The sequence below is a fragment of the Centroberyx affinis genome, unplaced genomic scaffold (genome assembly GCF_046629955.1).
Source record: "Centroberyx affinis isolate AG114_WGS23_722 - 3 ecotype Tasmania unplaced genomic scaffold, CSIRO-AGI_Caff_v1 ptg002231l_1, whole genome shotgun sequence".
In the NCBI taxonomy this organism is placed as follows: domain Eukaryota; kingdom Metazoa; phylum Chordata; class Actinopteri; order Beryciformes; family Berycidae; genus Centroberyx; species Centroberyx affinis.
The window spans coordinates 220-15,791 of NW_027280529.1; the positions used below are offsets into that span (position 1 = coordinate 220).

Here is a 15,572-nt window from a genome sequence, read left to right on the forward strand (position 1 = left end):
CAAGTAGAGTGCACTAGAGTACAGCTGAATAGAATATCCCAAAGTACAGTATCTTTCAGTGATCAATAAACAAGATGCCAAATCAGGTGTCTCAAAAGACTGGGCTTAATCAATTTGGAGGAAGCAATTGCGAGGACAAAGCCTTCGATTGATCAGCGGGCGAAGCATGCTTCCCTATCTCTGAATGTCATCCTTTGTCATCCTGACTCCCAGCGTCATGCAGCACGCCACCAGGCAAACGTCTCCTGGTATTTACAGCTATAATGTGACATTTGTTTTTATTCAAGGGGATTGTTGTTTAAGGAAGTAGCGTGATGTGTTCTGGACTGAATGTCGACCCCAGGCTGGGGTTCAAGGCGTCGCATGCAAAGAGGGGCGTCTTGTAGCTTAGCCCGCAGCCAGTGGGAATGTGACAAAACACACTAGGAGGACAGAGGGAGTTTGCAGCTATCTATAATGGTTGCGTTGTGTTAAAGAGTTCATCCTATGGGCAATGCAAATATCTATTGGACACTCATGTTCCGAGCAAATATAACCAGTACAAAGAGCAACAATATTCTGCATCGAGTATATGAAGAGGAAGTGGCACTTAAAAAAAGGAAGAGATCCTTCACGCCGTTCCACACTGGATGAATGGGATTAGTGAAAAAAAAAAAAAGAAAAGTTCCAGCCCTTAGCTATGCTGCTATCAACTAAATGGTTCAGCTGGGAAAATATGAAAATGGCGCAACAAGAATCCAAAACCGATTTGCATGAAATAGCGCAGAGCTAATGTGGCTGTTTTTTTGCAAGCTTCTAATTAACATCCTCCGCTGCTTTGTGCTTGCATTTTTCATTTTTCCTCTGTTATTGCATGTGAGAGATAAACAACAGGCTGTGTGTGTGTGTGTGTGTATGTGTGTGTGTGTGTGCAGCGGCCAGAGGATGTAGAGGATGCAACCGAATACAGCCGGTTCCTTCTGAGTCACTTTCAACAGGCGGCTTGTGCCTTAATTTGCTCATGCCGCGACACAAAGGCAGAGAAAGCCAATTTCTTTTCAAGTGTACAAGTCTCTGTAACGCTGGTATTTAGTGTATCACTGGGCCACCATCTCTGTTTCTTTTGTAGGTGACTCATAAGCTATCGTCGGCCTTGTATTTAAGCATGCTCAGACTTGGCAGGTGCCCACGCGCCGCTCCGCCATCAAAGAGGCAAACGGGTCTGGCCTATTGTGGAGTTAGATAAGAAGCATGTGGTAAAGTAGTCGTCTCGCCACCTTGGTGTTACCGAGGGCGGACGACTTCCTCTGACATTCTGTCCAATCAGCTGCCTTTATTTACCCTTTCTTGTTGCTCCTGCATGGGTTTATTAAGAAAATACAAAAACACCCTGCCAGCAGCTGACCGTAACAAGAAGAAACTGCAGGTGATGATAAGTCTTGCTCAAAGATAAACAAGTTGGACAAGACTATTTGCAGTGCTCAAATTCTGTTGAAAAGAAAATGCTGGGAAATTCTAATATTATATATAGACTGTGACGTATTTGACAATTACCTTGTCGTCTTAAGTTTCATCTTGTCTATTTTCAATTACATTTTCCCAAAAAAAGAGATGTATTTAATGATTTATGCTACTACGGGACATGCTCCAACTCTACTCTCTTCCAGTTGGACCCAGACAGCAGTGATATTGCTGGGAAATAATTGGGAGGGTTGTGGATATCTTCACTGATGTAACTTGACTGTAGGTCTCTTGTTGCAGGTTATCACAAGCTGCAGTGTCCAAATTTGGACCCCAGCCTATAAATAGCCAGGAGTCCTAAACGGTTTTATTCATGTGGAACAGCTTGGGTCAGTGATCCAGTTTAACCCATGACTGTAAACTATATGAGGTGAAGCGTACGGTGAACTGAGCAGATTTAATCTTGACTGGATCTTGCCTACGCTTCTTAGGAAAGTGGTTCCCAAAGTGGGGTCTGGGGTCCCTGTGGGGGGGCGAAATGAGGTATCATTTACAGCATCTCACTCCCTAGAATTTGGCATAGTGAGAGGATGTGTGAAGATAACTGCTCTTCCCTCAGTCAGTTCGGTCAGTTCTGTCATATCATCATATCAGTATCAGTCATATCTAAGAATCTCCCCAAGGGGATTAATACAATGCTGTCTTATCTAGCTTACCTTAAGAACAAAACTCTTCCAAGGGCAAAATCATCTCCATATGAATGAGTGTGGGAACTCCTGCTGCCTTTGAACATCATCCAGCCCACTGTGAGGGAGATGGTGAAGCATTTTGCTGGCTGTATAGCTGCGTTTCATGTCCACACTGCTGGGTGTGGGAGGGGGGAGTTCCTCTCTCTCTCTCTCTCTCTCTCTCTCTCATCATCTCTCAGTCTGGCGGTGCGCTCCTCTGCCTGCAGCAGCTCTCTGACGCTCCACAGAGCCCGCGTCCAGTCCAGTCTGTCTGAGCTAACTGGCTGGAGGGATTCTTCCTGTGAGAGGAGACCTGACCACGAGGTGAGACATTCCTCTTCTCTCTTCCCTCTGCACACATGACTGATGTTTACCTCGGAAGAGATGTTTACATTTTTTTTTTTATTCTTTCTGTCAAAACTGGTTAAGTCCTAATGAAAAAAATCACTATGACAACATGTAATGTTCGTATTGGGACTTCTGGTGTGACTGTGGTACTCATTAGTCAGTTTATATTGACCTTGTTGTACTTGATGGTATTCTTATGGCATCACTATAATATTCCTGTAATATTCCTGTGGAGACTTAGAGTGTGTGTGTGTGTGTGTGTGTGTGTGTGTGTGTGCATGGTGCTCAATAGAGAGTTTATAGTGAGCTTATTGTACTTTTCTTTCAGCTCCTGTATGTATTAGAGGATTGTCTGTGGTATAATGTTTTGACTTATAGTAGCTGCATGATATTTTAAGGTCTTGTTGTGATATTTGTGTAGTATCCTTCTAAAATTACTTTACTATAGTTGTTTTTGTTAGGGAAGTGCTATTCAAGTAGAGAAACCACAAACTGCTTAATGTAACCCACAAAAAGAGTGATATAGGCTGTACTGTAGGTTAAACCTCATGGTCAAACTGTTATTTTGACAACTACTTACACTTTTTGACACTTTGGTGTAAAACTCTCCTGACCTCAGTGTCAACAGCAGCATACAAATATGGCAATGGTCCATGAAAGGAAACATGAGTAGTAAAATTGTTTTTTTTTTCAAACTATATGTGATCTTTAATGGACTCAAAGCTTTAGCGGCATAGCAGCAAGTGTGTTTAAAAAAAGAAGGATACTGAAAAGAGCAAAGGCTATAATTTTGAACATCGGTAGGATGCTACATGCATGTAGCGCACAGATGGGCGTGGGAGAGCAGTGGCTCTCATAGTAGGTCCAGGGGCCTGCAGGGGGCCCCATGCAGCAGAATGAGACACTAATAGATTGACTGAAACGGGCGCTCCTACACCTGAGTGGCCTGGATCTGCAGCTAGAAGGGAGGAGTGTAGAGGGGGGTGTAGCGGGGGGTGTAGTGTGGGTGCAGGGTGGTGTGCTGCTGTGTAAGCTCTGAGTATTGCGGCTGTGGAAATGAGCTGTGTTTAGGCTGAGAGAGGGGAGACCAATTAAGCAGAACACTGAACGCGTGCCAACAGACCCACTGGAGAGACACTTGCTGTTGTTATTTGCACAATAATAGGATAAGGATGACTATTCTTATCAAAGGCACAGTTTTATAATTCTATATTAAATCATATCTAACAACAAAACCTGAGGATGTTCCTTGGGATGAAATCTTATCAAACGGCGGCATCATGCTTATCTACTTGAGGGTTCTTGACATGATAAAGTTTGTCAGTAGAGTAGAGATTGCAGCAGAGTACAGATTGGAAGTGGAATTGTCTTTGCTATGCCTTTTGGCAGAATTATATATATTATATTGCCCCTAACAGTCTGTGACAGGACCATTGGACATGTAAAGACAGCTCGCCACCTCCCGAGGTTCTTGCCTGTCCTTATTAGTCTTGGGGAAAACATCCATTTGCTGCAGCATTGTGCTTGTGTCAGTGGGTTAAAGACAAAATAAAATGGGAAAAATGGACGGTAGTGTTGCTGTGCCTGCCGCCTGCTTTCTGTCTGACACTTTTCTGTCTCTGTGTCCACTTCTCTTTGTTGTCTGTCTCAGCAGCATCTTTCATGGAATTAATTTAGAACAGCAACAGTTAATGTTTATCATCATCATCATCATCATCACTATGGAGATTAACAGTAAAGCTGTAAAATCCCATTTTATCTTCATGAATATTGTCATTTCTCTGTGGCAATTCAGGCAGTATGTACATATATGATCACTGCTATATTTGCTTTTGCTATTTGCTATTTACTTTTTTTTAATTGGAGTACCACACAATCTGAAATGAGCCAGAAGCCTATATGAAATGTAATTTCCCACAGTCTGCTCTCTCTCCAGCCGGTTTGACTTTCTCTCTTTGTCTCACTGTAGTAACAGTCACTCCCTATGGCAGCATTTCAGCTGCATCTTTCTTTTTTCTCTGTCATTATTTTTAAGGCATTTTACAGTATTCCCTTATCAAAAATAACTATAGAGATCCTGTAATACATTTTGATGCCATTCAAATATTGCATCAAAACGATCAAATATTATGCAGGTCAAAATTATACCAAATTCGTATAGTGATACCATAGATGTTAAGAAATACTTAAAGTATGATAAGGTCACTATAAACCCACCATTGAGTAGCACAGACACGCTACAAGTCCCTATAGGAATATTATAGGAATGTTACAGTGATTTTCCAATGGGGATTTGTTTGTGCAACAGGCAACATCGACACAGATGCTGATTAGTTTGGGATGATGTTGCCAGTTAATTTAACTGTCTGTTATTTTTCCAGGCAGTGAACAAGGCACACTAAAAATATAAAGGATTTACATTCAGTATAAAGAATATCCCACCCACATACTACACCCCTTACCTCTGCCAACACCCAGCACATAGGGGATAAAGGTAAGAAAACAGGATAAAAAAAAAAGGCAATAAATACATAAGTGTGTGTCTGTGTGTCTGTGTGTCTGTGTGTGTGTGTGTAAACCAGCACTAGAAGAACATAAGGCATAAACATGGTGTTAATAAGTGGAGAAAATTCATCTGGCCTCATGAAATAAAAATAAGTTATGAAGTGGCCTTAAGTGACTCTGAATGTGGCAATTGGCAACAGTTGACTAGCGTTACACTTGCTGCAGCTGCGTGCCAAGAGAGGCTGCATCACGACTGGAATGATAATAACACTGTGATGGTTTTGGGAAGCCAGGGAGAACAAGGAAACTGCCATTTAACACTGTGTTTGTGATAGTGTAGCCATGGCAACCTTAGCGCTCATCGCCACCACCTTTTATTAACGTCTGTTTCATTATCAACTGTCACATCATCAGATCAGCTGCGGAGGGAGCTCACTCTGTGTAGTTATGGTATAATAAGTGTTGCTGCTGGTGTCCAGGCGCACACTGACAACACAGCTGCCTCCCCAGCGTGAGGAGCAGCAGCTCTCTGCTGGATGAAGCAGCAGTTTGCTCAGTGGCAGAGGAAAGCTATTCAGGCCTGACTGACAGTTTGCCATTTTTTGTGTGTATTTTACTCGGGCACCATACAGTATGTATATGAGGACTAAAATGATTGTTGTTATAATCTGAAATCTGAAATGATGTGCCTTTATATTTTAGGGAGGTGAGGATATGTTTAGAATTAGGGCTGGGTATCGAGAACCGGTTCCAAATTAGTCCCGGTTCCAAATTGCCTAATTCACCGGAATCGATAAGGACCGCATTAATGATACCTCTTATTGATCATTAAGGATGTTGAACAGCTGGATGCTCCTCCAGTAGCTGTGCAACAACCTTTAGGACCCTTTCGGTGTGCTGTCAATCACACAGTGAGCTTGCCTGCACAGCTCCATGTCAGCCTTTCCAGCCGTTCCAAAAACAGGAAAAAATAACGATAACATTACAAACAGCATAAACAGCATACAAACAGCAAATACAAACAGCATAACCCAAGTGTTCTGAAGCCAAGCGATGGCACTGTGGGTCCAAACATCCAATATTTCCCTCATTATCTCCTAGATTCTCCACACTTGTTCCGCACCATGCCAACCGTCACAACAGTAGCAGGCAGATGCTGCCTTCAGCCCTGCCGTGTTGAAGGGACCCCGCTAATTATAGGTAGACCCAACAAAGTGGTAAATATTTTGTTTTTGTTCAGTCATGTTGACCTCCAATTACTTGAATCTTTTTTGCTTGTTCTTGTATTGTGTTCTCACATATAAGGCTTTGTGTCAAATGTGCCTTAGCTGTTTTGAAAAGTAATACTGAGACAAAAGTAATTATACACAGCAATGTCTGTCTTGAGTAATACAACTTAACTCCACTAAAGCTGTATGTAGTCCTTTATCCCTGACAATTTATAGAGTAGGAATCGATGAGGGAATCGATAAAGAATCGGATCGATAAGAAGAATCGAAAATCATATGTCATTGAAAAGGAGCACTTTGGCCAATGGGGGCAAGAAAGGCAATGGCTCAGTCAGCTGTGGCCACACCCAAACAGCTGCATGGCTACAGGACAATACTTTCTCTTGTTGCAACCTTATTACTGAACATTTACAAATGAACAAATAGAGGACAACAGTATGCAAAAGAAAATATTTTATTTGCCATCCATCGCTATTTCAGTCTCCTGTCTCATTTCCATGAGTTAACTGCATTCATAAAACTGTTCTAGTTAAATTTTAGTGCACATAAAACTAAATGGTGCTTTTAAGGATATACTTAATATAGATTTGCAAGCATGACACATTGTTTATATATTCTAATTCATATGAATACATAGTCATTCACAGCATATATGGATTATAATATATGAATTATAACACATAATATAGCTAACAACATATTATTGACTGTTGGCAAATTTTGGCTCCATTTCAAGTACTGAAATGGATAAATAATAAGCACTGACATGGGTAAATATACAGACATTATGTAATTTCCTCATATAGTCTCATATAGTGAGTTTGCAAATACTTCCAGCTGTCAGACGCTGATGTATGCATGAGACGGACTGCTGTTTTGTTGTGATTGACATTTCCACGTGACAAGATGTAATTACATTGCTGGCTCTCAGGGATAATTCATGTTGTTCTGCACTGCATGACTAATGTGTGATCAGACTTGCGGTACATAAACTTTCCCTTGAGAAAAGAGCGCTGTCATTTCGTTCTTTTATTTATTTTTCCGCTTCACATCTTAGTACTAAGATAGCCTTCATCCCATTGGTCTATAATTAAGAAATGTGCTTAGCATGCCAATCATATTCTATTCTATTCTATTCTATTCTATTCTATTCTATTCTATTCTATAATCTGAACTGCTCCATTGACAACCAATGTGAGAAACCAATGTGAGACTGCCTGGGTGGATTAAGAGAATGTTCAATGAGCCTTTACACCCTAATAAGCTTTATTTGGCCTCACAGTCAGTCACAGTTCTGCTTCATAACAGTTATGAAGCAGAGGTTGTGTCCACATGTTTCCTGCAGAGACGCTGCGGGCGCTGCCACAGTGGGTCTTTGAAGTCACTTGTTCATTAGCCGTCAGTGAGCTAAGCCGCTTGGGTATTTCTCTTCACGACTGACACCGTCAAGGGAGTCCATCTCGGCTTTCTGTTTGTGGCCGTGGCACAAGACGCCAGTCAATAACAGACCCACTGAGACTTTGTCAACAGAGAGATGAGGGGCTTCAGAGAGAAAGATGGGGTGGTGGGCTTGGGGGAGGGGGGGGCGGGGGGACAGAGGGAGAAAGAGAGAGAGAGGGAGAGAGAGGGAGGATGATCAGAGCAATTGAAATCACAAGGGATTTGTGATTATAGCAGGAGATGTGTGAACATGAACACACAATCAGTGAGTCACAGAAAACACTGCAGAATCTCTCCAGATATCAAGAGGGCCCTGATGGAAAATATGGATGAGGCACGGAGGGGGGCGACTGGAAGTCGAAAACGGAGGGCAGTTAGGCCTATGTACATAATGGTGCATCGATCTTAAGGGGAAACTTACTGCGACATGGCAAATCACCACATAACAGCAGCAAAGCATCACGTGTCACACCTGCAAATAGCTGCACATGACCCATGTGGGATCTGAGCCGCCCTCTGTCAGGAAACTAAATGTAAATACATCACAGCAGGAGGAGCAGGTGGCTGCAAATCGCAGATGAATAGAATTAATGAGTATTTTCATACTGTGACTATTTTTTTTCCCATTGTAGGTAGAAGTGAGAGCCTGCAGCACTTTCCTCTCATTAATGAGCCGCTTTGGGCCAAGGCTTTGATTCCTCTGCTAACGCAAAGTGCATGCTGATAGATTTTCAAGTTGCGTGAGGTTTCCATTAGAACTGGGAATCTTTTACTGGTCCGTAACACAAAGCTTATGCAGTGTGATGGCGGCTGTATATGATAACATTTTGACAAGATACAGCCCCAATTAAGCTACAGAAATTTAGAAAATCCAACATCGGTTTCCCAAAGACCTTGATTGTGAAAAGAATTGGCTGGGATGGCAACTTCGGGCTTAATTAGATAAAGAAACCCCAGAGAAATCCTGCAGTGCGGCCTCACAGCCATGTGAAAATGAAATGTTTTAAAAAATATTGCCGGGGGAGGATTTGAAGGAAATAAACAGATGGAAATTGAACTTCACATGCCATTTGAGAAATCCACGATCAAACCTCATCCCTCTCCCTTTTAGCTGTGGTGAGAATCTCAGCAGTGTCCCGTAATTGGCAGTTCCAAGAGCAAGGCTCGTAATGTAGATGTTCTGTACATGTGCAATATACGTACATGCCATTTGTAATCTCAATTGGTATTTCACAGGCTGCGCACTTACTGCAGCACATTTGCATGTTTTAAAAGCCTCAAAGTGTGATTTATGCTTGACCTCAAGCTGTGCTTTGTGTGATGAGTATTTCTGCTAATTGTGTTTTGTTATGGTGCGTTAAAGAATCTCTATATTTGTGTGTTTGCAAAACTCAATCATGGCAGGACATGAAATCCTCTCCTTTTCATGCAACCCGGCTGCACAGATCCATAATGATCTGTCAGGGCCAGACAAAGCCAGCCAGGTCTTACTCATAATCAGTTTCACTCAAAAGAGATATTTTATGATTCTGTTTTCATCTGGCTGCCAATAGACTGGTCTGTGGGCGAAGGTAATGTTTGAACAAATTGCGCTTTCAATCTCGACAAGCAATTTAAGTAATCCCAGGGCCCGGGCAGACCCACTTGGTCTGGTAGTGGAAAAGCATCTTTTGAACGTGGGTTTGGAGTTTATGGGCCTTCTCAGTAAATGCCTGATCTACGCTGACCTGCTACCAGCGATAATTAAAACAGCCTCTGGTTTTAGCTTTCACATTCTTTTCATGTATGTCAAACGCTGGGTCAAGTGTGTTTTCACATCCTGGCTGTATAGAAGTAGAAGCTGGGCTGGTGGATGAGTGTCACACTTAATAAAGACCAGGAAACATCCAGGCAATCTAGATGCTTCCTGATCTAATTCTGCCACAACTGCCTTTTTTCGTTTTAGTTTTGTTCCTTGGGGCCCACAGATAGGCTACTGATTTTTATCCAGTTTTCTGATCGCTGTCTCTGGAAATATTGGATCTGGAGTGCCTTAAAAATGTCAAATGCAAGTCAACCAGTTTGCGTGGGTCGGATGTATGATGGAAATATCTAATTAAGCGTGTCCCCCCCTCCTATTATACAGGATTGTTTTTGAGAAATATCCTCAAGTGGGATGATATAAAGAGGCTTGTTTTCCCTCATAACAACAGACCAGAGAGATCAAATTATCCGCTTCTGTATATTTGGGAAGAACATGATATGATATCAATATTAATGGATAATAAACTCTGATAGGATGAAATGTAAACTGTTAATAAACTCTAAAATGACTGGCATGGAAATCATCATTGGAATTTGTAATGGTTTACCCCAAAGTCTGGTCTGAGGTCTGAACTCTTCACGGCTGGCACTTTGGTTGTTAATTTTTCCATCATAAATAATAAGTTGTCAGTCATAGCTGCTCTGTCTGCGAACAGTTGAGGATAACTGCTGTGTCTATTAGCACTGGGGAAAATTCAATCCAAATTGAATTCTTCTCACAACTATATATTAAAAGTGTGTTCATGACAGCAGTAAAGTGTCTATCCACGCTAACACAACTGCCATGGCTTTCTCCATCAGCCCTGCAGGAAAAGTTAATTACCAGCTTTGCTGATATTATCACTTTGCAATGGGATTTGGGTAATGACATTTTGCTGAAATGAGGCTATCCATAAGGGGGCTGAGTGGGCATTATGCAGAATTAGGTTTATCACTTACCTTTGCTTGAATGGCTTTGTTTTTGTCATCAGTGCGGCTGGTTCCTGTTGTTTCACATTCACTGTTGAGACATTTTCTTAATCTGCTTCTCATCCTGGGAGCAGGAACGCCTTTGGCCATCGCAAAATTATTTTGGGTCAATACACTACCAGTCAAAAGTTTGGACAAAGTTTACTATTTTTCACATTTTAGAATAATAGTAAAGACATCAAAACTATGAAATAACACAAATGGAACTATGCAGTGACCAAAAAAGTGTTAAACAAATCAAAACTATCTGATATTTTAGATTCTTTAAAGTAGCCGCCCTTTGCCTTGATGGAAAGGCAAAGGCTTTGGAAAGAAATTCATATATAGGATCAACTTCACTATTTATATTTGTCTAAGAAACTAATTTCAAGCATTTAAGCATAAGCCTTTAGATCAAAATGGCTTTAAGATAATGAAAAACATAGTACATTCAATCAGGTGTGTCCAAACCTTTGTGTATATTATCGTGATTATTTTATGACAAATGCTATTCTCTTGTGAAATAAAGAATATTTGCTATAAATAGTGGAAGGAAAAACCCTGCGAAAGGAACATTAAAATGCTCCTCTGTGGTCACAATCTGTGTCAGCCGGGGGGATCGTTCGATGGGCCACGAGTTGAATGAGTGAAGTTAAAGATGCTCTTTCAAGTCAGATGTAATTTCATACTGTCAGCTGAGAACAATAACACTGAGGCTTTCTTGTGCACCACCGAGGAAGTGGAGCAGAGATCATCTTAGGTCCCCTCGCACTCTCTCATCCCCAAAGGCTTCGAGACAACCATCAAGTCTGCGTCATTTTGCCCTGTCAGCTGAGAGGGGAAAGTACCGAAACTCTAAGAGCAACTTTATTCCACTGATGTGTGATGGGACGCGTTTTGAACACTGCCTTTTTTGTGGTTGTGTACCTTTGACGTCATTTTATAGTGTGACTTCTTCAGAAGTGTCTTATCTTCTGATCCACCCGGCAGACAGAGACAAGGGCTGAACAGTCTTTAAATCCTATCCTTAATAGAGGAAGGATTCATCCTTATCTGAGTGAATGGATCGCATATAAATGTCACAACTGAGTTATAGTAACCTAACTGGCTGCTAAATTCTTTCCAAGTCAGTTTCCTTTGCAGTGTTATCTCCCACGGTACTTTTTCCACTTGATCTTACTCTTTTGTCTTACTGATTTGTGCAGGTATAAAGTGTGTTTTCACGACAAAACACACTTGGAAGTGTTAAAGCTCAAAGTATCAACTTGAAATTTGGTGGCTAATGCCTGTCTGAACAGTGAAAACTCAGATTTCCCCATTTAGCCAAGCATGAAAAGATCAAATCTGAGCTGCAGAGTTGAAATTCACATTTTTTGTTTATCCTTTGAATGAAAAGAAACTGTAGGAGGGCCCACACCAATACGAAACCCAACATAAACACCTGTTTACTTTGTCCTCTGCTCTTTCTGGCAGCCTGCCTGAAAATGGCATCCAGAGTCGGCCTGCAGTGATCTGGAGCAAAACCGCAGCAGGATGAATGCGTCCGATGAATACTCATACCAGCAGGAGGCGCTGTCTGGTAACTCCACCTTGGGTTACCCTTACCCCCACCAAAACTACACCCTGTCCCCTTCACTGCTGCCAGACAAGAGCGGCACCTCCAAGACTGCAGCATGCGAGCAGGTCCACATCGCCACAGAGGTCTGTGGGTGTGTGTGTGTGTGTATTTGCATGTATTTGCTTGGTTTAAAGTACTTCACACAAAAATCCACAAATTTACTTTTTTTTTTAAAAAGGGACTTTAAAATTCCATTATACAATTTTGTTTCCATTCTCCTCTCCTCTCCTCAGGTCTTCCTGATCCTGGGTATCATCTCTTTGCTGGAGAACATCCTGGTCATCACGGCCATAGTGAAGAACAAGAACCTCCACTCACCCATGTATTTCTTTGTCTGCAGGTAAAAGGTTCAGGTGTTGAACACACAACAGAATATCTGGGTCCCTCCAAAAAAACTGACAAAGGACTGAGTTCCCCAGTGTTTACCGGGGCTGGCTTCCAGTCTATTTAAACTTGTCAATCCAGCAAGTGGATAATCTTTCAAATTTGTGTATTGAAAATGTTTTACATGAGAAAGTTATAGAAAATATCATTTCTATAACAGTTTAAGAGTGTCTTGTATAAACACCAAACAAAATCACACAGGCAGACAATAGAAAATATGTAACAGACTGACAACACACATGCAGTCACCCACATGACTGACCTGACCTGTTTATACACAGAGCATTCATCCACTTCTTTCATGGTGACTAGTTTACAAAGGGCCCAGGTGTCATTTGTATGGGCTGTTCTCTCCTTCTCGCTCTTTTAACATCTGAAGTCATTTTATGCTGCATTCATGTCATATGGGAAAGATGGTAGATATGAGCTTCCTACATGAAAATACCGTTCACATCAGCTGTCAGCTGGTTGGTTGTTGATCAGTTAGACCTAGCTAGGCCCATTCTCTGTACAGTCCTTTGAGACATGCTTGTGATAAAGGGCAATATAAATAGACTTGAACTTGAACTGCCAGCTGTGAGCTCTCTGGGAACTTGGACTTTGACTGACATTTCATCTCATAAGTCATTTTGTGATCTGAGCTCTTAAAATGCCATGACAGGTCATTTGTGGTTGACATTGCAATGTTTGGTTTGCTGTAAAACGCGAACTCAAATGTATCACTGATTAAATTCATGTCTGTTAAATGTAAAAAAGCTGATCATATGCAACCAAAGTCTACAGAAAACTTCAAAAAGCTTCACTCACGGTGTTTGATAGGGGTTTGATAGGGTTGTTGATTAATACCTATGACTCAACAATTACTTGTCTGAGGTGCTGAGATTTCTGGCTTTCAAGACTCATTTTCCAGTCTGTGCTTTCTGTTTTGGAACAAAAACTCCCCACTCATTGAAATTTCAAGACACTCACAAATCACGGCCACATTTTTTAGGGCTGACAAACTTTGGCACAACAGTGTTATAATGACAGTATTTTGCACTGTAATATACCAGTCCCTCTTCACTAGACATTTCTGTTGGAGTTCTGCTCTCATTAGCTAGCTTACTCCTCTCTAGTGTGAAAATGTGACTTCAAGGGGACGAGAGGAGTGCGAGGGCGTGTCAGAGACTTGTGTAGGAGGAGATATTGTTCTATTAATGCCGTCGCAGGACTTGCTATTGGTTTCCGATACAGGTTGATAACAGTCATAGATTACTTAATGAGCCTTTAACCATCAAGTCAATCCAACGGTTATTCCCACGTGACAAGAATGCAGCATTAACCTCTTGCACCCTGAGTTCCCTGCAATTTCCTCCTCAGTAGCTTCAAAGTTAGAAAAAACATTTTTCCCATACTGTGTGAAAATGTCACATATATATTCAGTATCTGCTCGTTCCAATGCTTCATTGAAGCTATAGCTGCTTACATTGAATGAAATTTTCAAACACTAGGCTGCACCATTGCATCAAAAACTCGAAGGGGGGGGGGGTGCACAACTTACTGTTGGAGGGCCACTCTGCGGGCCCCTAGCATCACGGCCGGCACAAAAGAACACGCGTGTCGTGAACCTCCGTGCCTAACGGGCCTCCATGGTCATCATGTGACATAACTTGTCTGGTCTTTGCAGTCTGGCTGTAGCCGACATGCTGGTCAGCGTGTCCAACGCCTGGGAGACCATCATCATTTACCTGCTCAACAACAGACAGCTGGTGGTGGAGGACCACTTCATCCGGCAGATGGACAACGTGTTCGACTCCATGATCTGCATCTCTGTCGTAGCGTCAATGTGTAGCCTGCTGGCCATCGCCGTGGACAGGTAATGATGGGTGGATGGAAGGAGGGAGGGACTGATGGGTGACTGGACAGATAGGTAGATGAACTGGTCTGTATTTCTGCCATGTGCAATCTTATCACAGTGGTTGTATGGATGGATAGATAAAAAGATTTATATCTCCATCATGGGGTCCATGTATAATCGCTTGGCCATTGCAGTGGATAGATATGTGGCACTGAGTTTCTCTGAGAGAATCCCTTCCACACTTTTTTATGAAATGCATTTACTGTATGCTTCTGTATACTTACTGCATTCCATTGCTTAAAGGGGCAATAAGTAACATTTTTACTATCCCATAGAGCACAGAATGACCTTGACATATCTGTGGGGTTTGATAGAGTTGTTTACCAATACCAATGACTGATGACTGATGATGATTACTTCACCAGATGCTGAGATTTCTGGCTTTCAAAACGTCTTTCCTTCCTAAACTCTGTTTTGGAACAAAAACTTCCTGCACATCCCCGGAGGACAGAAAGCAAACAACCGTCACACCGTATTTCATTCTCAAGCCAAAAAAGCAAATGACAGAAGAGTAGAAGAAGTACTACTACTACAGTATTTTGCAATGTGATATATTACCTCTTCACTAGGTGTTTCTGTTGGATCTCTGCAATTCCTTAGGTCGATAAAAGTCATAGATTCCTTAATGGCTTTTTAAGTAACCATGATGTGTTCTGTGCAGGTATGTGACGATCTTCTACGCACTGAGGTACCACAACATCATGACGGTGAAGAGAGCCGGCTGCATCATCGGCGGGATCTGGACCTTCTGCACGGGCTGCGGGATCGTCTTCATCATCTACTCGGACACCACCCCCGTCATCATCTGCCTGGTCTCCATGTTCTTCGCCATGCTGCTGCTCATGGCCTCCCTTTACAGCCACATGTTCATGCTTGCGCGTTCGCACGTCAAGCGCATCGCCGCCCTGCCCGGCTACAACTCCATCCACCAGCGGGCCAGCATGAAGGGGGCGATCACGCTCACCATCCTCCTGGGGATTTTCATCGTCTGCTGGGCCCCGTTCTTCCTCCACCTGATCCTGATGATCTCCTGTCCCAGGAACCTCTACTGCGTGTGCTTCATGTCCCACTTCAACATGTACCTCATCCTCATCATGTGCAACTCCGTGATCGACCCGCTGATCTACGCCTTCAGGAGTCAGGAGATGAGGAAGACTTTTAAGGAGATCATCTGTTGTTACAGTTTGAGAAACGCCTGCGCCAACATTTGCACTCTGACGGGTAAGTACTGA

General features: G+C 42.3%; 1 protein-coding gene across 1 annotated transcript; it reads left to right on the plus strand.

Moving 5' to 3' along the window:
• Positions 1–2,444: 2,444 nt before the first annotated feature.
• LOC139655290 (melanocortin receptor 5-like) lies at positions 2,445–15,572 on the plus strand. Its single transcript, XM_071532654.1, has 5 exons — positions 2,445–2,492; positions 11,915–12,142; positions 12,293–12,399; positions 14,110–14,298; positions 15,002–15,572. Exons 2-5 carry the CDS (start codon positions 11,975–11,977, stop codon positions 15,570–15,572), a joined length of 1,035 nt encoding a protein of 344 aa, XP_071388755.1. The 5' UTR covers positions 2,445–2,492; positions 11,915–11,974.

Bases quoted from the DNA above. Each gene is read 5' to 3' on its own strand.
- LOC139655290 (XM_071532654.1), top strand. From the start codon at position 11,975: ATGAATGCGTCCGATGAATACTCATACCAGCAGGAGGCGCTGTCTGGT. The intron at 12,400-14,109 runs GTAAAAGGTTCA...TGGTCTTTGCAG, and splicing joins ATGTATTTCTTTGTCTGCAG to TCTGGCTGTAGCCGACATGC. The intron at 14,299-15,001 runs GTAATGATGGGT...TGTTCTGTGCAG, and splicing joins CTGGCCATCGCCGTGGACAG to GTATGTGACGATCTTCTACG.